The 21,251-nt window shown below is 43.2% G+C and overlaps 1 protein-coding gene across 2 annotated transcripts in view; it reads right to left on the bottom strand.

The window, feature by feature from the left end:
* DYNC2LI1 (dynein cytoplasmic 2 light intermediate chain 1) overlaps window positions 1-21,251 on the bottom strand; it is a 49,869-nt gene that overhangs the window by 12,363 nt on the left and 16,255 nt on the right. For both annotated transcript variants that reach the window (XM_005296107.5, XM_042855160.2), the window contains exons 7-12: window positions 17,204-17,272; window positions 14,627-14,704; window positions 9,594-9,670; window positions 9,124-9,194; window positions 8,534-8,631; window positions 3,389-3,481 (exon numbers count right to left, since the gene is read on the bottom strand). In XM_005296107.5, coding sequence (XP_005296164.2) covers window positions 3,389-3,481; window positions 8,534-8,631; window positions 9,124-9,194; window positions 9,594-9,670; window positions 14,627-14,704; window positions 17,204-17,272 — 486 coding nt within the window. The remainder of the gene's footprint in view (window positions 1-3,388; window positions 3,482-8,533; window positions 8,632-9,123; window positions 9,195-9,593; window positions 9,671-14,626; window positions 14,705-17,203; window positions 17,273-21,251) is intronic.

Below are 21,251 nucleotides of genomic sequence, written 5' to 3'. Positions count from 1 at the left end.
TAATATTGCTATCATAGTTATAATCATTAGGCTCATCTTTACCGGTATGCTAAAGGATTAAATTAGCTACAATAAATGTGGGATTACCTTAGATGAGTTGCTGTGCATTTCTGTAAACGTGCCTTTCATCTTAGGAGGGGTTGCTGGAAAAACTATGATATCTAGGCTTTTATAGTCATAACCTTTCAAAGGTCTTCCACGTCTACCTTCTTAGATGACTGTTATAAAACTTTGTTTAAACCAAAGTAACCTACTTTAAACCAAGTAATCTAGTCTAGTTTTGTGAAAAGAAGGTACCAAAGCTGCGTGAAACAGTCTTCACCCATCTAAACAATAAAGTGTCCTTGTAAAGCAGTAAACAGAACTGCACGAAACACATTATTTTCACAATCATGTGCTCCCATCCCCAAGCAGAAAATATTATGCTAGGCCTGAACTAATAAGTAGGATTGGATGGCTCAGGACATTGGTAATAGGATACAAAGCCAGCCCATGTTAATGGTAACCAAAATTTGTTACCACTGTTGGACTGTTTGGTGTCCTATAGGCAGAGTCCCACATGTTTTGCAAATGTCAAAGAACACAATATAAAATGAAAAAGAATGTAACCAATGACATCAAATGAAAAAACTCACCCGGCAGCTCCTACGGCTCCTGCCTTGCAGGACTGGGCCTGGCTCCCTAAGCACTGTGACCTAGCAAATGGGGTCAGAGCGCCACTAAGATAGGCAGGTGCCAGATCACAGCGTCCACAGAGGGGAGCTGGGACCAGTCCTTTGGAACAAGTGCCTCTGCTGTGGGATGAGTGCAAGGTGGGCTCACTCTCGAGGTCCCCTTCCAAACAGGATTTTTTCAGGAATTATGTTTTATCACCCCAGGAGTAATAAAACAAAATTCCCCAAAAATAAAATTAAAAGTTATAAAAAATAAAAAGAATTCCACGGAGCTCTATCTACAGGAAGAGAGCTTCGTAGTTTCAGGCCAGTTTCCAGTGGACAGGTTTCTACATCATCAAATCCAAATGGCAAACTTGTTGGCATACAGAGAGTTGTATGCCAACAAGTATAAAGGGAATAAGGAATAAATGGGAAACAGACTGACCTATCCTTTCACACTTACAGGTGGTTCCTGTAATTCAAGGCTTATGCATGTAAGCAGAGTCTGGATGAGCTCTCTCCTGACATCTAGTGGTGAGCTGTGGAAAAAGACTTCAGAAGCTGATCTCGTTTGCATGGACACACCCATCCTACCTAGGTGCTCAGCATGATAGGAGTGCTTGCCCAAATGATCACTTGTGGCTGGTGTTGGATCCCCAGTCTCCTTGTTATTGGGGCAGGAGTAATAAAGTGTTGTTATCCTTGTTCTGTGAACCGAGGGCAGCAGAACTGTACCTGGCATACCCCAATGGAGGGACTCACCCTCAACTGAACAGTGCTCGCTAGGCAGGGGACATGGGTTCCAAAGCCCAATCAGCTGAGAGAGGGTGGGGCCCATTTGACCCTTCCTCTCTCTCCTTGATATAATAAAAGAGCTAATTTAGACTCGACTGGGAGTCTTGTTACATGCTGCAGAGCTGAAATCACTGATACCTAGGTCTAAGTATTAGACCTACTTTGGAACAGTGTCTCTATTGCAAGAGACTGCCCAGTGTGCACCAGCAGTGAGGCTCCCCCACTAACAGCTGAAATCACTGAGAGCTGTCTTAACTGTGTGTGTGGGGGGGGCCCTGCAGACATCTTGGTGAGTGGGTAGCTGGCAGAGAGGCGTGGAAAGCGTCCAGCAAGGGCGGCTGGCAGAGTGTCATGGCAAGTGGCCAGAAGAGAAGCTAGTGGAGAGGGCCATAGCAGAGCCTTGCAGAGGCCTGGCAATCGGCCGTAGGGGCGACGAGCAAGTGCCCAAGCAGTGCAGCCTGTAAGGTGCCTTCTCTACCACCACCCCCGCCTTCCACACAGGGTGGGAGGTGAACTCTGCGGATGAACCTCTGAACTCTGGGGCTGCACTGGCCAAGGACAGCAACTGTGAGTGGGGTACAGAGAAGGGACGGGCACGTTGAAGGGACTTTTGGGTTGCTGGACTTAAGACTTTGAGAAGAAAAGGACACTGCCCAACTTACTTGGGGGTGGGTGTTTTGCTCATGGTTTGTGTTTATGAACCCTAGATGTGGTGTTTTCCCAAATTAATGCTGAGTGAATTTCCTCCTTTTATTAAAAGTTTTTGCTACACTCAGACTCTGTTCTTGCGAGAGGGGAAGTATTGCCTCTTAGAGGCACTCAGGGGGTGGTGTGTAATTGTCCCCACTGGGTGGGGGCTCAAGCCAGTTTTGTGTTGTATTGTTGAAAAGGAACCCTTAGATACTAAACCCGACCCCTGTTGCTGCTGGCTCCACCTGGCAGAAAGGTTACATGCAACATGTCAGGATAGAATTCCCTTTGCTGCTAATGAAGAACTTCAGTCACCAAGACCATCAATCCAGTACCCTTCACAAACATCAACTTAAAATAAAAAATGTAGACGAAAAAAATGTAAAACTCCCACATCCCAACACTATTTCCTGGGTTATTTTGCCCGTGTTCTATAACTAACGCCTCATTGGGCTTGGGTGGGCCAAAGGAGGAACCATTTCCGCAATTAAGGGTCCCTCATAGAAAATGCCCAGTTTTTCAGTATCAGCAGACCCCTCCTTTTAAACTCAGAGTACCGTCAGCTTGGTTAAACATGCATAATCAGAAGGATGAGCAAGGCTCATCTTTAATTATACTGTGGATGGAGATAACTTTATTAGCCCCTGATCTTGTACTAAAGAGCATGAAGTGAAAGCAGATAGGAATCCTGCCCTACACCTATCCCCTCCTGAGAGTCATTGCAAGGCAAACCAACATAAATGAGACTGAACATCTCAGTCTTGATTTACAACCATCATGAAATTTTTGCACGATTTATTTTCCTGCCTTATTCCCAGCAAAAGAGGATCAGTGAACCCAAATGTTTGCAACCAATCTCCCCATTTCTCCAAAACATGGCAGAATTGAAGCCCAGATCTAGGGGAACAGACTCTACTGCCTCTTATGCTGAAAGAAATTTTTTTTAATAACAATACTGTTAGAAGCATACTTGAAGAGGAGTCACGGAAGGCAGCCAATGAACTGTTCATGTCTGACCCAACAACAAGACACAGGACTTTTAGACAATGTTTAAGTGCTGGTCACGATCACATTCCAAGAGTGAGAAGAGAGGAAAAAGATCAACCAACTAGGGTGAGATGGTTTCAATTTGGTTCTCAAAAGCTAAATGTAGATTCTATGGGTATAGATACTAACTGCCTTATAAATGCTAATGAGTATTAGGGGCAGCTGATTATAGTAACATGAGCAGCAACACAATAATGTACCTGATTCTTCTGAGTTCGCATTGCATCAACTTCATACTCAGCATACTGTGGATCCTGGGCAGGGTCACTGACATCTTTTAAGTCCCTAGTACTCTGAAATTTGAAGAAAAAAATAAAAAGGATAAAAAACACCAAATCATAAAGTTTAACTTTCAGTGCTTTAACAGAATACTTAGTAAAGAGTCTGAGGAACATAATACAGGTCTTGCAAATGCATGCAAGAAAATAAGCATTTATCATCCATCACTCAGACAATTCAATGCAATATATTCATTTGCGAAGCAGCAAACTTAGTATTTAGGCCACAAGAGTCATCCCCAGCAGTTTGGTCTTTTCTGCAGGTGTAATGGAGGTTCCTTAGTGGTCTATCAAGTAAAAAAAACATACTATCAGGGCCCACGGAAGACAACCTCAGCTCTCTTTTCTGGATCCTGTACGCGAACAGTCTTGAAAGATAGCAAATTCTTCTCTGCTTGTGACATTATTTCTATCACCTCAGATTAACTCTGCTCACTGCTTACTTCCTAGTTTTGGAATGGATATAGGCATTAATGCTTCACAGTACAAGCCAACCTCTAATTATCAGGAAGAATGAGGAAATGTCCACCGTGGACAAATTATTCAATAAATGCTCACTACAGGGTTTCTTACACCTTCCTTGGAAACAGCAGGTAGTGGCCACAATCAGAGACAGAATTCTGGACTTGACAGACTACTGGTATTGATCTCGTATGGCCATTCCTATATTGGTGTTCAGACACAACACTGGCAGACCTGTTAAAGTGAACTAAAAATATGTGTGCTGTGAGATTTAACTGTACAGCACAAAGTGTGCACTTAACAGAACTGGATGCTTTCCTTTTCCTGAGTGAGGGATTATGACCCCTGTGTCATCTTGTCTTCCAGGTTTGCTCCCCACCTTGTGAAGTTTGCTTCTGTAGTGACTATGCAAGGGTATAGAGTGAAGATTGGGTTAGCTTTCTGCAAGTTAATTGCACTTACCTGTTCATAATGGGACATCTGGACATGATCTGGGAATGACACCTAATTTTGCACTACATCTGGTGAGGTTCTATGTCTTCATGGCCACATGATTCTGTGGCACCAACCATCCTAATTGCTGGAGACAACTGGCTACAGTTGGCTGCCAGGAAATGGCTAATACGATTCTTTGCACTGGTCTCAAAAAGTTCTTGATTTTGAACACTTGGTAGCTCTGAATCTTTTCCACCATCTGGTAAATTATGTGAGTCTGTTTCTCTGGAAAGAGCACTGACTGTGATGTTGTCCAGGACGAATATACTTGCAATCTGAGCTTTGTTGTGACTACTACGAGCCATTTCTTAGAACTCTGGGTGCAGAGGGTAGATCAAAAGGAAGACTCCCTGTATATACAAATGCTCATTTTATCTTCCCCTCACTGAGAATTTTGTTGATTTGGGAAGAATGTGTGCCTAGGTTTTCATTGGAAGTTTCTGCTCTATATATATTTTATTTTTTAGTAGGAGACTAGTCTCTACTCGAATACCTATGGTGTAGGTAGTGACTAACAGATGGCTATGCTGGCTTTGATAGTGAGACTTAGGGCCTCCCTGCTTTCTCAATTACTATTTTTTTTTATATTTCCCCAGAAAGCCTCACACCTGTAAGTTTGGATGCAATGGGTATCTGCTGGGATGACTGATTGCTATTCATAGGTATGAACATGGTTGCTTTGTAGCCACTGAGTTAGGAGTCACTAGGTGACCAGATAGAAAGTGTGAAAAATCGGGACAGGGGTTTGGGAGTAATAGGTGCCTATATAAGAAAACGCCCCAAACATCGGGACTGTCCCTATAAAATCAGGACATCTGGTCACCCTAGGAGCCACTGTTCTTGTCACAAATAACACCAGGACCCAAGAAAAATTGCCAGATAAAAGACATTTTGCATACTACTGCAAGGACTTGACCAGAATATGAACTCAAGACCTCTCTCACTCAAGCAAGTGCCTAGATGACAAGCCACTTGCTTGCCATGAGATAGGTTTTCCTTCTTAAATACGGGCAATACTTGTGGTCTTAATGGCTAGTTAAGTCTTTGAAAGTTCATTGTACTTTCCTCACTCTTATGGTCTATGGGATCTTTTGGAAGGAAGTCCTCTTCTGAAGGGTACTATGTCTTAGTTCAACACTTTGTTTTAACCAGAAGTACCCATCTGGATTTTATGAGGTGTCCTCACAAGGAGGTGAATACGGAAAAATGTGTACCTCATTCTGCTTGAAGAGGAAGATATTTATTACTATTACTGTTATTAATGAGTTCCTTTTGAGTCATTCTCTTCCTGTCCTGGGAGAGGTTTTTGCCTACTTGTTTATAGGAAGGACATAGCACACTACTCAACCTGATCTCAGATTATTTAACTGAGGAGAGATACTGGGACAAATACCTGATTGTGGAAACAGCCCACTGGATTGCACTGGATGCCTGAATGGAAGCCTGAATTAAATCAGTAAATGATGAATTACTGTGAACATGGGAGATTACTCACTTACCCCATCCCTCCCCCCAGTAATTCCATGATGGTGAAGCTGCATGGGGAATTGAGTCCTATTATACCTCTATTTTGGGCACAGACTTCCTAGAGTGCATCATATGCTTTAATGAGGAGCCAGCCTATGGAAAGGTGAAGAGAAACCCATTCCCATCCTTACGCCTCTTTCCCTAGTAGAGTAAGGGTCCGTGACTGAAAACCAGACAGGCACAATTCTCATTGTGCTGCTTCATGGGACAGGGCCTCACAGACAGAAGATACTTCTGAGGGCATTCTGCGTCAAAAAATTAAATATCCTGCACACAATATTTTAAAATTCTGCAAGTTTTATTTGTCAATTAATAAATGCAGAGGCTCCTGCATGGCAGTGGGGAGCACAGGCCACTGGTTCTACGAAGCTGGGAGATCACCCTGCAGCCTCCACACATCCCAACACCCAGGACATGGACTCAGTGGTGAGGCTGCACCCAACCCTGACGCAGCACAAGGCCTGGGCCTGCCCCAGAAATACCCTGGCGCCCTGCCCCTCTGTGCCAGGTGCACCAGGTGTAGGGCAGACTCAACCAGGCAGGATCCAAGTGTGGAGGGGCTCAGTGTGGGGGGATCCAGGTGTGTGGTGAGAAGATTCTGTGTGGGACAATCTGGGTGCAGGCAGCTCAGCGGGGGATCTGGATGTACAGAGGCTCATTGGGGGGGCGGTTCCCAGATGCAGGGGCAATGGGACTCTGTAGGGGCTTCCAGGTGAAGGTGGTTGGGGCTCACGGAGAGGTCTGGTTGGAGGGGGGGTGGCTCAGCAGGGATGGAGTCTGGGGCCTGGAGGAGTGGGGCTTTGTGGGGTGAGGGTCTGGGTGCAGCTAGTTGGGAGTCAGTAGTGTGGGTGTCTGGATGTGGGGGTTCAGGGTGGTGCAGGGGGTTGGGGCTCGTTAGGATGGGGGTCTGAGTGCAGGGAGCTCAGTGGGGGGTGGTGTGGGTGCAGGGGTAGGGGTCTGGAAGCAGGGGATCTGGGTGCAGGTAGCTCCAGATGCAGGGGTTGAGGTTCAGTCAGATGGGGTTTGGGTATGGAGGACTAGGGGGGTTCTAGGTATACGGGGTGAGGCTTGGCAGGGGTGTCTGGGTATGGGAGGTCCAGATGCATAGGGGTTGGGCAGATGGGGGAGCAGCTCCCCACACAATGACCCCTCCCCCCGCAGCTGCAGAGTGATGGGGGCAAGAAGCATGGGAGGATGCCAAGCTTCCTGCAGCTGGAGGAGGTTTCTCGGGGTGGATCTGACAACCCCACACTTCTTGCAGGTGAAGAGGAAGTCCCGTCCTCTCCTGCCTCCAGTCCAGCCAGGACTAGCTGCTGATCCCAGCTGAGTGTAGGAGCCACTAGCTGGGATGTCCCCAGCCCTGTGGTGATTTACCTCTCCACTGGCTGCTCTGGGTGTCGGAAACGATGTACCTGCACAGCTAGGGAGCGGTGTGTAACTGCTTTTGAAGCTTCCCTTTGCTTCCCTGTCAGAAAGTAATTTTTCAGCAGGGAAGCAAAGAAATCTGTGGGGGATATGAATTCTGCCTATGCGCCGAGGTGCAGAATTTCCCCAGGAGTAATAAGAAATGTTTCTATATGCCCAGACATGCTGCAGGGTGAGAGAGGGACAGTGATTCTGATATACAACACTATTAGAGAGCCTAATATAGGAGAAAAGACGCAGCAAACAGCCCCTCAGGGTGGGAAGGCAAAAGAAAAAAGTTTATACCTTGATTTTTACACTCTTGCTCATTAACAATACTAATTACTTCCTTATTCATAGATTCTGAGGCCAGAAGGTACCACTGTGATGATCTAGTCTGACCCCCTGTATAATACAGGCCACAGAATTTCCCCAAAATAATTCATAGAGCAGATCTTTTAGAAAACAATCCAAACTTGATTTACAAAGGGAACACTTACGAAAGGAATCCTTGTTTTCTCTTTTTGGGACTTGAAGTCTCTGGAGTTTGCCAGACTTACCCCATAGCAGGCTGCAAGGGTTCGCATCTCCTTGGAAATCCTCATGGTCCTGGTCAATGCTTGCCACAGTGGAGTAGCTGCTTTGGGCTAGGAGTAAAGCCCTAGCATGCCAGTCCAACTCAAAGCCCTGCACAGTGGCAGAGGGAGGGCTTGCGGCAGCAGGGCATACTTCAACCTGAGAGGCTCCAGAAAAGCTACCTATAGCATGTCTTGAATTTGAGTCAGTGCTTGCAGGGCTTCTCTACTTCTGGGGGATGGGGGAGATGGAAGCCCACTTGAGGGGTGCTATTTCAGATAAACCAGAAGATTAAAGCCTCAGTGTTCCACTGATTCTTCAGCTGAGAAGAGGGAATGAGGACTTAGACTTTGAAATTAAGTCACTACTACACAAAAGCAAATAAAAATTAAGTTATAAAATAAAGTGGTCAGGAGAAATCGAAATGCAAACTGGCTCTGCTGCCAGCAGCAGAAATACTGATGCCTAAGCTAAAGGGCAGACCTGTAGTCCTGCAGTTTCCAGCAACAGGACTGAACTGCCTCTGAATTCCACAGATGGGAGGCATTACTCATCTGTTCTGAATGAAGAAAGGAGCTGTCCAGCAAAAATAAAAATACATACCTTAGGTGGAAATGTTTTCTCATATATTTTTTTCCACAAATCCACAGGTGTATGTGCATGCAGTTTTCCAATATCACTGTTAGAGGCAGGTGGTGGTCCTAAAGATCACAGCATGATATAGAAGGACATCAGCATGTTGTCCCAACAAATATTGAAATTACCATATCATGTCAAGCCAATGATCCTTCTAGTATAGTATTCGGTCTTCAACAGTGACAAGTGGCAGATGAGCTTGAAGAAGGTATAAGTCTCCCATTATGAAACTAACTGTGTAAGACTTTACAATAGGGTATTTTCTTCTTGATGCAAACCAATTATCAACTCACAACTAGAATTATGAAGCCCAAAAACCCTTACAATTTTTATCTTAACTAGTGTAACCACAGAAGCTATTCTTAGGAATATAAAATTCTAATCCTTCTTTTAAATTTACTAAGCTATCTGCCTCAATAATGTAATATAACAGAGGTTCCACAGGTTAAATCCACTTTGTATAAATTAGTATTTCTTCTTATCTGTTTTAAACTTGTTTCCTCTCATTTTAATAAGCTATTTGAGCAATAAAAATGTTGGACAAGAAGGTCACCAACCTATTTGATTTAGAGAATCCAATCCTGCTGGGATAAACAATGGTTTATTCTGATCCACTGATATGGATTTGCTAAACAGATTAAAAAAAGAAACCAAGTTCATATTAGTAATCAAACACCTGTCAAATAGTTACACTATATAGGCCAAAGCTAAGCTTTATATTTGGCTCCAAATACACCTAAAAAACATGATCAAGGGTGGTTGGTAGTGGCTTGTGGTCCTCTCCACTACTACTCTCTTTAGGGACCAAAAATCCTTAAGAACATAGGGAGTTCCATCTGCCTTGTGCTAAGTTGCCAAGACCCAAAACTAAGAATTCAAGAGTGAGAATCTTCTACAGATGGCGTCTTTGGAGAAAATATATTTTGATGACTTTGGGGCTGAAAACCTAGCTTTGAAAAGACATTTACAAATAGCCAACAATAAACTCTGTGCAAAACGGTCAATAGTAGGGGAGAGTAGTTGTTACCTTCTGTCAAAGCCAAATGCCAAATGATTAATAAGAACACGGGCTTTCAGCAGGAGAGCCTCAGATTTGCTGGTAAACTAAAAGAAATCAAAGAATAAAGCACATATTAGGCTCTTTCATCACAGAAATTTGTAACGTAAATTAGGTTTTCTGCAAGTGAGGATTACAGCTAGAGAAACTGGGCCACAGTCTAACATCAAGGCTTTTCTACACTTAAAATGCTACAGCAGCACAGCTTCACCACTGTAGTACTTCAGTGTAGATGCTACCTACACCAATGACAGGGATTCTCCTATCAATTTAGGTAATCCACCTCCCCGAGAGGCGGTACCTAGGTCGATGGAAAAATACTTCCATCAACCTAGCACTGTCTACACCAGGGGTTAAGTCAATATAGCTATGTCTCTTGGGTGTGGATTTTTCACACACCTTAGAGATGTAAGTATACCAATGTAAATTCCTAGTGTGGACCAGGCCTCAGTTACAGTAGTTCAAATTAATTGGCTTCATTACAGTTACTCCCAAATTTACACTGGTATTTGGCATCCAAATCTGCCCCACTCTGTTTAAAGGACTAATGTATTTGTCAGTGACTACAGATCTCAAGACAAAATTAAAACCTACATTCAAGAAAGAAGATGGAATTCTGCAATAATGTATGGGCTCACATTTTTTATTTATACATTTTAAACTAAGAGCGATAGACCTTTTGCAAAAGATGAATGAATTATTAAACCTTTCAACTACAGTGAAAATTGTCCAGAATACCATGAACACTCAGAGCTGTAATGTAACAAACAACTATAAACATGTTCTCTTGGGACTTAAATCATATGATTAAAAAGCAGTTTTACAGTCAATGGCAGGATAAGGGTTGATAGTACAAATTACTCAGAAGAGGGCTCCTAAAACACTTTTTCAAGCAGCATCCTCTCTCAGCTTCTGACTTGTTTTTCAACAGCAAACCTATATCTTCCAGGGCCAAATCCTATTCTAATGAAGAAAAGAAACTGTTACCTACTTCTCTGTTGTTTTTCAAGATGTTTGCATTCAACTGTGTACCCTCTAGGTGTGCACGTTCCTCATGTACATATTTGGGAGAACTTTTTCCCTCAGCAATACCCATTGGGACATCTTGAGAGCCCTTCTGTCACCATATGCCACTGCATGCTGGTATAAGAGGGTGGAGCCACTTCCGCCCCTTGAAGTTCCTTCATACCAGATAGATTCCGATAGAGAGGGAAAGGAAGGGGTGCCATGGAATGCACATGTACAACACATGCCGAGGAACAACAGTTACAGAAAGCTAGATAACCATTTTTTCTTCGAGTGCTTGAACATGTGCATTCCACTGTAGGTGATTCATAAGAAGACGACAAACATGGAAGTGGCTTGGAGTCTCTTTGAACAGTGACAAATATGTACGCCATTAGATCCCAAGGTGCCCAGAGACCTTGAGTCTGCAAGGACCTCATATGAGTCCCCCAACCCAGGGCAGATGTATCTTTGACTAAAGTGAGGGTTGGTAGCAGGAGTATAAAGGGCACCCCCACACAAAGACTTCCAGAGGATCCATCCACCAATCCAGAGATGACAGAACTGACACTGGCACTCGAACTACCTTGTCCAAAAGATGATAGTTTGGGGCACACACTGATGCTAGCTATGTTTGCAGCTTTCTAAGATGCAGCCTGGTGAGTTGAACCATATGGGTACACACTGTCATGTGACCCAGGAGGCTGAGGCGGCTGCGTACTGTAGTGAGAGGATATGCTTTCCATCACAGCACCAAGCCCCAAAGTGCTTCAAACCTGGATTGTGGTAGCAAAGTCTTGGCCTTTGTGGAGCGTAAGACCACTCCAATAAACTCTATCCTCTGTACAGGTTTTAGAATAGATTTGTCCCAATTTACTAGGAGCGCCAGTGCAATGAATGTGGACAGGACAGCGCAGGGCCAGTGCAACCATTTAGGCAAACTAGGCGGCCGCCTAGGGCGCCTAGTGGTTGGGGGTGCCTAAAGGCCTGCTCAGGCGAGGAGGTGGAGTGGAGGTGAGCTGGCGCGGGGAGGGCTGCCCGCAGTAACGGGGGGGCCGCACAGGGGAACCGCTCCCTGCCTCAGATCACCTCCACTCTGCCTCCCCCCGAATGTCTTAGAGTCTCTGCCTCTACTAGGCTTCGGCACCGACATCCCCGATTGAGGTATTGAGCCTGAGAAGGATCTAAGCCTTTTCTTTAATATCCTGAATGGGACTGAGGAGTTGCGGACATCTCCGCTGCACTGTGTACTAAGGCTGATGTACTTGGGGCATTCTTTGCATGAAACAAGTCCGATGCGGGACAAAGTGCTGCGGCCATGAGCAAACATTTGAGCCTTGCCACTCTACCTTTCTTTGAGTGGGGCTTAAATCCCTTACAAAACTCAACATTTGTCACATATGTAGGATAGTGCCAAACATTTCAAATGGCTGGGTGTGGGTCACTGATCAGCACAGGCTTAGCGTAAGTGCAGCAGAACTTAAAACCTGGTGAGTGTAGCATCATTTTGGTATCAATACCAAAAGATGAAAACTAGTCCAAAGAGACCTAAGACTAAAATCTATCAATAAAACTAGCTAAAACTAACTTAAACTTAACTAACTAACTACCTCCTAACAATAACAGGGTGTATATGCAAAGGAATGAGGGAATCTTATGCCAACAAGTCTGAGATCACTCCAACAACTGTCACTGGCAGTAAGAAAATACTGAGGGGGGTCAGGGCGGCTCCGCTCCCTTATACCAGTATGCCGTGGCCACCCCAACGAGTACCACTGAGGGAAAAACTTCTCTGACAACTGTGCATAAGGTATGCACACACCTACAGTGGAACGGACATGTGCAAGCACCTTAAAAAGAATGGAACTTCTGCCACTTATTTCGGTAGGATCAGGACTAGGTCCCCAGATACCAGTTTAGGGGTCAAATGTTTTTAACTCACCTAGGCCACACAGAGGCTTAAAGGACACTAACATTCTTCTAAATTTAGTGAAATCTAATCCTAAGGGTCAAATTCTGGTTAGGAGTGCACAAATGCACACGCCACAAACTAGAACAAAAACCTACCCTCTAGCTCTGGTACACAGTGGAGGATGGCTGCTGCTATGATGACCTTTCTGAGAACTCCCCCATGCTTCACTGAAACTTCACTTGTGGAGGACCTAAAGTACAGCTCTCAAGCCTTGGCTACATGAGAAAGTTTGCACTGCCTTACCTTAAGGTGTGATGCTAAATCAATCCAAAGGGCTGTACTGACATTTTTACATCAGTTTAAACCAAGTTTATTTCATTATACGTTAAGCCGATTAGGAATCAATTTAAGCTAAACCAAAATAAGTCACTGGTAAAATGAAATAAGAGTGAGTGTCCACTAGCTTTTTGTACCAGTTTAATTAAATCAATTTAAAATCACATCTTAAGCTAAACTAGCGCAACTTTCTCGGTAGACAGGGCCTGAGAGGTGCTATCTGGGGCTCTCAACCTGCAGTATCAAAGTGAATGGGAATTTTGCCATTGGCTTCAATGGGATCACGCCCTAGGTCCTCCACAAGAGAGGCTGAAGGGAGGCATGTTTATGTCTATATTGAGATACGGCCTCCCAGACCAATCCTAATACATTAATAATGGTGGAGTCTCCTTCCTTGGAGGTTTTTAAGGCCCGGCTTGACAAAGCCCTGGCTGGGATGATTTAGCTGGGAATTGGTCCTGCTTTGAGCAGGGGGTTGGACTAGATGACCTCTTGAGGTCCCTTCCAACTCTGATATTCTATGATTCTATGATTCTATGATAATACACACAAGTACATTTTAGCCCAACACTTGCCAGGTGCTGATTATACAAAGACATATTGTCACAAAATCCCTGAAGGGATAAACTAACGTGGAGTGCCCATATGTGTGGAGCTCTGGAAAGGGCATGCTTAAGTTGCTGGGGAGACCCACTCTAGTCTTGGGTCCTAGGGGAGCTGTACCACAGGATTCCACATTCCAAAAGAGATACCAGCATTAGAGTCTGTACCACAAAAATGTGCCTGAAAGGCCAGATTCAGAGACAATATCTGGATGATGTCAGACTCAGTAGACTTAAAAAGGTGAGATCCAAAGCTTGGGTCTAATATAATAGCCTGATGACTGTCCACAAAGGGAGCTCAGATAGGGCTGTAACTACTGTGACTATTACTTTTGAAGCACGTATGCACACTCATTTAAGCCAATTTTCCTGCAGTAGCTAGCATATAGCCTAGTCTATTAACTTAATAAATACCACAGAATATTGGCATAATAAAAGAGTGAAACTCATCAAAATTAATTAGGAGATTTGTTAATTAGGTTTTCACTACCTTTAACCACAGTGATTTTATTCACTATGAGGAATTTTATCCAGAGTTTATACAAGAAATTTGTAACAATTCCAGTAGCAAGATAGAGTTTTCCATTTATGCTAAGAAAATATTATTTTACCCTGGATGGAAGAGTGATCTATGCCTTTTACCTGTATCACCTCTTAAAAGGATCCAGAGTTGTGGGTGTAAGAAGTGTAATACTCTAACATATCTGGTAGCGGAGATAAGATATGAAGGCACAAATGGTGTCATCCTAACATAAAGCTTCAGTAAATGGACCTTGCACAGAAAATCTATGGGGAAAGATATCCTCTTTTGGAATACTGCAGCAAGGTGCAGGACACCAATGTTGTTGGGGGTGGCTTACACCATGTTCTGTGATGGGGGGCATAGCCCCTGTGTGTCCCCTGCAGGGATTCTGACTGGTGGATCCTCAGAGTTGGCTTACTCATTGGATATACCCCACACTTCCTCTGCAGACCCCAACATCCCTACTCAATAGGTTCACTTATGGAGAAAGCCATCATGAGCCTTACTGATTTGTCCCAATCATCTCATGTTTATCTAGATGTTTTATATATCTATTTTAATTATTGTTTCATCTCACAAATACTGCCCATCCCTCTCCTCCCCCAACAAAAAAGAATATACAAACCACAAGTGATGCTCCGTAATAATGGGAAACAAATCTAAGTGTCTTGCACATTATTTTCCTCATCTCAGAGTCAAACTCCTAAAGAAGTACATATAAAAAAAAACATTTTTACACTGAGAATATATTTTTTTTTAAATATAAACTGCATTACATGGTTATGCTACAACGATGGAGTTTAGCTATCATTTTATTTTTAAGTGAAAAGTTGTATGACATAATTATATCTCAATACAGAATTCAATAACCATCTATTGTGACTTAAAAGACTAGTTACAATTTTTCTTTCTTTTCTACAGAGGGCTCCTATTACAGGCAATGTGTTACTCCAGGCTCAAGCTTAATTATTGCATGAAGGAGCCTCTTAACTGGGGATGTGTATTCGATTTCCAATGAGTCACTGTTCCCTGCTGCTTTAAAATTTAAAAAGTAACAACACTGCCATAATATAAGGTAATCTTTTCTTTTTAGGTCACAATATTTGACTGTCTTTGGATCTACGGCTGTATACCCTCTAAACTCCACCAGTCATACCAATTAAGGTGTGTGCATACAAATACATACACACACACACACACACACCTTTTAATTGGTAACTGGACCTGTTCAGTATATGTACAAGATCATATGAATGACCTTTCTTGGAAAAACTGTGGATAACACCTGGACTTCAAAGGAACCAGGATTTCATCCTGTGTCTATTAGGTTCTGAATCATTTACTGAGTCAAGAAAATCCTGACTCTATTTAAAAAAAAGAACATAAGAACATAAGAATGGCCGTACTAGGTCAGACCAAAGGTCCATCTAGCCCAGTATCCTGTCTACCGACAGTGGCCAATGCCACGTGCCCCAGAGGGAGTGAATCTGACAGGTAATGATCAAGTGATCTCTCTCTTGCCATCATCTCCACCCTCTGACAAACAGAGGCTAGGGACACCATTCCTTACCCATCCTGGCTAATAGCCATTAATGGACTTAACCTCCATGAATTTATCCAGTTCGCTTTTAAACGCTATTATAGTCCTAGCCTTCACAACCTCCTCAGGCAAGGAGTTCCACAAGTTGACTGTGTGAAGAAGAATTTCCTTTTATTTGTTTTAAACCTGCTGCCCATTAATTTCATTTGGTGGCCCCTAGTTCTTGTATTATGGGAATAAGTAAATAACTTTTCCTTATCTACTTTCTCCAGATCACTCATGATTTTATATACCTCTATCATATCCCCCGTTAGTCTCCTCTTTTCCAAGCTGAAAAGTCCTAGCCTCTTTAATCTCTCCTCATATGGGACCCGTTCCAAACCCCTAATCATTTTAGTTGCCCTTCTCTGAACCTTTTCTAGTGCCACTATATCTTTTTTGAGATGAGGAGACGACATCTGTATGCAGTATTCAAGATGTGGGTGTACCATCGATTTATATAAGGGCAATAATATATTCTCTGTTTTATTCTCTATCCCCTTTTTAATGATTCCTAACATCCTGTTTGCTTTTTTTAACTGCTGCTGCACACTGCGTGGACGTCTTCAGAGAACTATCCACAATGACTCCAAGATCTTTTTCCTGATTTGTTGTAACTAGATTAGCCCCCATCATATTGTATGTATAGTTGGGGTTATTTTTTCCAATGTGCATTACTTTACATTTATCCACAGTAAATTTCATTTGCCATTTTGTTGCCCAATCACTTAGTTTTGTGAGATCTTTTTGAAGTTCTCAAAAAGAAGAAGAAAAAGAAAAGAAAAACCTGGGTATGAAAGAATGCATCGTACGCTGCTAGTAAGAATTAAATAACTCAAATAGTTGGCCAGACAGCAATATATTATACTGCCAGCTAAAGGACTCAGTATGGAAGCTGTCACAATATATCTGTTCAGGCCCATGAGGATCAATTGCTTCATAAAAATGAACAGTGCATTTCTTGAAATTTTTTTTTATAACAGAGAGGACCAACTGCACTGCTCTTTGACATTGGTTATCAGTTAGTTTCCTGAGAGACATTAGAAGATGTGACCACTCACTGACTTGTCCTTTCTAAATCAGATGATAAATGACTGTGTAAGCAAGTGTTTAAAACTAACATTCCAGAATTAAGAAGTGAGCATAACTCATTTTGCTGCCTAGGCTGCCCCAGCTTCCCAAACCGGCCCAACCTACTGGAGGGATCGCCTCTCTCCCTCTGCCACACTGCCACAACTGCAGTCAGCATGGACACCAAAGCTGGATTCCCCTTATTATAAAAAAGAGGTTGTGTCAGGCAAGGCATTCTTTGGGAGTACTCTGGAACTTTGTCTTTGTCTGAAACAGACCAAATCTGGGGATCTTCCAGACATGCTGGAAAAGATAAGTGTTTGCAAAGGTTTTTGGAGAAGGATGAGGGTATGCTTCCCATAATGATGAAGGGGTGAAAAGGAGTTACTGTAGGTGGCTGGGTTCCTGTTCCAATAATCACTTTACTGGGATTTTATTGCATTATTAATCATGTGTTAGGGTTCATAGAGCTTAGGCTAGATGTCTTGTTAATTATTTTTAAATCTAAATAAATAAAACTGAATGGAAAAATATATATAAAATATCACTTACGTGAAAAATATCATATTTGCTTCCAATTATCACCAGAGGGATTGGAAAAGGGTCAATTAATTCATGATCCTGTTAAACAACATAATATATTTAAAATCTCATAAACAAGTCACAAAAGCACAATAAAACAGCTAAACATCAGAAAACAGGATGAGAATAATTTTTAAAAGATATCAAAATCTTAGACACAAAACTTTATGCAGTATAATTATAAAGGGCCATATTTTCTAATACAATCTCTCCACAAATGTCCAGGAGGAGAAAAAAACAAACAAACATCTCTTGAGGAAGGGAATTCCTTTCTGGCATAAATCTGGTGGAAATGGCTCCTGCACCAGGCATTCCCACCCCAACACAAAGGGCATATAAATGAATGGAAGGAAGGAAAGAAGTGCATTAGAGAGTATAAGTTAGAGAAGTACCAGGGCTGGGCCAGCATGGGATCAAGGAGCCATAACTGGCTGCCTAATGTGGCTCTCTCAATACCAAGCAGAGTGCTGAATAGGGAGGAAATGAATTTTTTGGAGAATGTTGGGGATAACTTCCTGGTGCAAGTGCTGGAGGAACCAACTAGAGGCCGTGCCTCTCTTGACCTGCTGCTCACAAACAGGGAGGAATTTGTAGGGGAAGTAGAAGTGGGTGGCAACCTGGGCTTAAAACACAACTCTTCAGTGAGCTTAAACACAAAAAGGAAGCTTACAAGAAGTGGAAACTTGGATAAATGACTAGGGAGGAGTATAAATATATTGCTCAAGAATGCAGGGGTGTAATCAGGAAGGCCAAAGCACAATTGGAGTTGCAGCTAGCAAGGGATGTGAAGGGTAACAAGAAGGATTTATACAGGTATGTTAGCAACAAGAAGAAGGTCAGGGAAAGTTTGGGACCCTTTCTGAATGGGGGAGGCAACCTAGTGACAGATGATGTGGAAAAAGCTGAAGTACTTAATGCTTTTTTTGCCTCAGTCTTCACAGACAAGGTGAGCCCCCAGACTGCTCCACTGGACAGTACAGTATGGAGAGGAGGTGAGCAGCTCTCAGTGGTGAAAGAACAGGTTAAGGACTATTTAGAAAAGCTGGACATGCACAAGTCCATGGGGCCGGATCTAATGCATCCAAGGGTGCTGAGGGAGTTGGCTGATGTGATTGCAGAGCCATTGGCCATTATCTTTGAAAACTCATGGGAATCGGAGGAGGTCCCAGGCGACTGGAAAGGGGCACTTTATTTGCCTATCTTTTAAAAAGGGAAGAAGGAGAATCCGGGGAACTACCGACTGGTCAGCCTCACCTCAATCCCTGGAAAAATCATGGAGCAGGTCCTCAAGGAATCCATTTTGAACTATTTGGAGGAGAGGAAGGTGATCAGGAACAGTCAACATGGATTCACCAAGGGCAAGTCATGCCTGACCAACCTGATTGCCTTCTATGATGAGATAACTGGCTCTGTGGATATGGGGAAAGTGGAGGATGTGATATACCTTTACTTTAGCAAAGCTTTTGATACGGTCTCCCACAGTATCCTTGCCAGCAAGTTAAAGAAGTATAGATTAGATGAATGGACTATAAGGTGCATAGATCGCCGGGCTCACCGGGTAGTGATCAACGGCTCGATGTCCAGCTGGCAGCCAATATCAAGCGGAGTTCCCCAGGGCTCGGTCCTGGGGCTGGTTTTGTTTAACATCTTAATTAATGATCTGGATGATGGGATGGACTGCACCCTCAGCAAGTTCCCAGATGCCACTAATCTGCGGGGAGAGGTAAATATGCTGAAGGGTAGAGATAGGGTCCAGAGTGACCTAGACAAATTGGAGGATTGGGCCAAAAGAAATCGGATGTGGTTCAACAAAGACAAGTGCAGTGTCCTGCACTTAGAATGGAAGAATCCCATGCACTGCTACAGGCTGGGGACCGACTGGCTAAGCAGCAGTTCTGCAGAGATGGACCTGGGGATTACAGTGAACGAGAAGCTGGATATGAGTCAACAGTGTGCCCTTGTTGCCAAGAAGGCTAACGGTATATTGGGCTGCATTAGTAGGAACGTTGTCAGCAAGTGATTATTTTCCTTTATTCGGCACTGGTGAGGCCACATCTGGAGTATTGCGTCCAATTTTGGGCCCCCCACTACAGAAAGGATATGGACAAATTGGAGAGAGTCCAGTGGAGGGCAACGAAAATGATTAGGGGGCTGGGGCCCATGATTTATGAGGAGAGGGTGAGGGAACTGGGGTTATCTAGTCTGCAGAAGAGAAGAGTGAGGGGGGATTTGATAGCAGCCTTCAAGTACCTGAAGGGGGATTCCAAAAAGAGGATGGAGCTTGGCTGTTCTCAGTGGTGGCAGATGACAGAACAAGGAGCAATGGTCTCAAGTTGCAGTGAGGGAGGTCTAGGTTGGTAATTAGGAAAAACTATTTCACTAGGAGGAGGATGAAGCACTGGAATGGGCTACCTAGGGAGGTGGTGGAATCTCCATCCTTAGAGGTTTTTAAGGCCCGGCCTGACAAAGCCCTGGCTGGGATGATTTAGTTGGGGTTGGTCCTGCTTTGAGCAGGGGGTTGGACTAGATGACCTCCTGAAGCTAACAGAAGGGCTTATCTAGGATCCTCATGAAGGTCAAGTGTATGATGTACAGTATACTTTTTGAAAATATAATTTCTATTTGTAATATAAACAAACCTAGCTAAGAGGTGCATACATTATTTATTTGACATTTGTACAGAAAATTATTAACATGCAAGTACTATATGCTCAATAAAATAGGATTAAGCTGGTGGCTCAGGGGATGAGTAACAGGCTAAGTAGTTTTATACCTATAGGTAATTGGCTTACATCAGGTTCAGGTTGGTAGTTACTTAAAGCTATTACCATCTGACAACACTTCAGTGATCTATGTGAAATGAGATGGTCAGTTTCTAGCGGACAGATGGCTACATCACAGTTGGCTGAAACTGGCATGGCAACCTTCTTGGCCATTCCAACTTATTGAATAAGGAAAAAAATGATCCTAAAGAATGAACTATCTTCTCTGCTTTAGTGAAGGTTCTTCCAACTAAGGGTTAAGGCAAAGTATCGGTGTTAGAGGAAAACTTGAACCACTGCCTATCCAGTGCTTTGTGCGGGGAAATAGAGGGGACTTCGTTCATTAGCAATGTCAAGCCAACACATTTCGCTAGGCTTTTCATTTACTTAAAATTTGATGTGTGGACCCAAGGGGTTGGGGAAGCATTACAATTTCCTTAATCAAAAGAGAAACTAAAAATTAATTCAGGACAAAAAAATTACATACAGGGACTAGTGCTCTTGGACTCTCCTTGTCTGATTATTTTCCTCACTGCCACTAAAAAGTACTTAATGCATACCCCTCAGCCTTTTTATTTTTAAGAGATTCTCCCGATGCACTCATGCTCTCCCATTCCCACTCTAAAACTCCTTGTTCAATCCTGTTCCTTCCAGTGAGATGCCCATGATCATTCCCCCAGTAGAAACCCTATATGAACCCCATCATTTCCCCTGTAGATAGTCTCTAATCTGCCCTGTGCTTCCTCCATTGTAAGAGACAAACCTTGTTTACCCCACAAACAAGTCTGCTTTTGAATTGAGTTGACATACATTTGAAAAATAATAGTTGTATGTGAAGTGATTAGTAAGACGTTTGCCCTACTTTCTGTATTCAGGGGTTGAATTAATACACTAGTTTAGCATGTGTGATCATGTTCCCTTTAGAGGCCTGCCTCCACAAGGATAAAAAGCCTGTTTCTTACTGACAACTGATGCAGTTACTACCATTTGAGCTAAAGGATGAGTCTGTGCTTTTACGGTGCTGAAAAAACCTGTATTCTAAAGTTGCTGGCAACTGGGGCATCTGTATGTTTGTGGTCATGGGTTGTAGCCAGCTGCATTTTAATGTAATATTTTATTTTCAGAAACTACCTTTTCTAAAAAAGTTGAACATCAACCTTGGAAGTCCTTAAGAAAGTCATATTATTGAATCTAATCTTGCAACCTTTACATCCATTGAGGTGAATGGGATTGCTCACATGAGTAAGGGCTACAGT

This window comes from Chrysemys picta, chromosome 3 (genome assembly GCF_011386835.1).
Source record: "Chrysemys picta bellii isolate R12L10 chromosome 3, ASM1138683v2, whole genome shotgun sequence".
NCBI classification, from domain to species: domain Eukaryota; kingdom Metazoa; phylum Chordata; order Testudines; family Emydidae; genus Chrysemys; species Chrysemys picta.
This window is presented reverse-complemented; position numbering and strand designations above follow the sequence as displayed.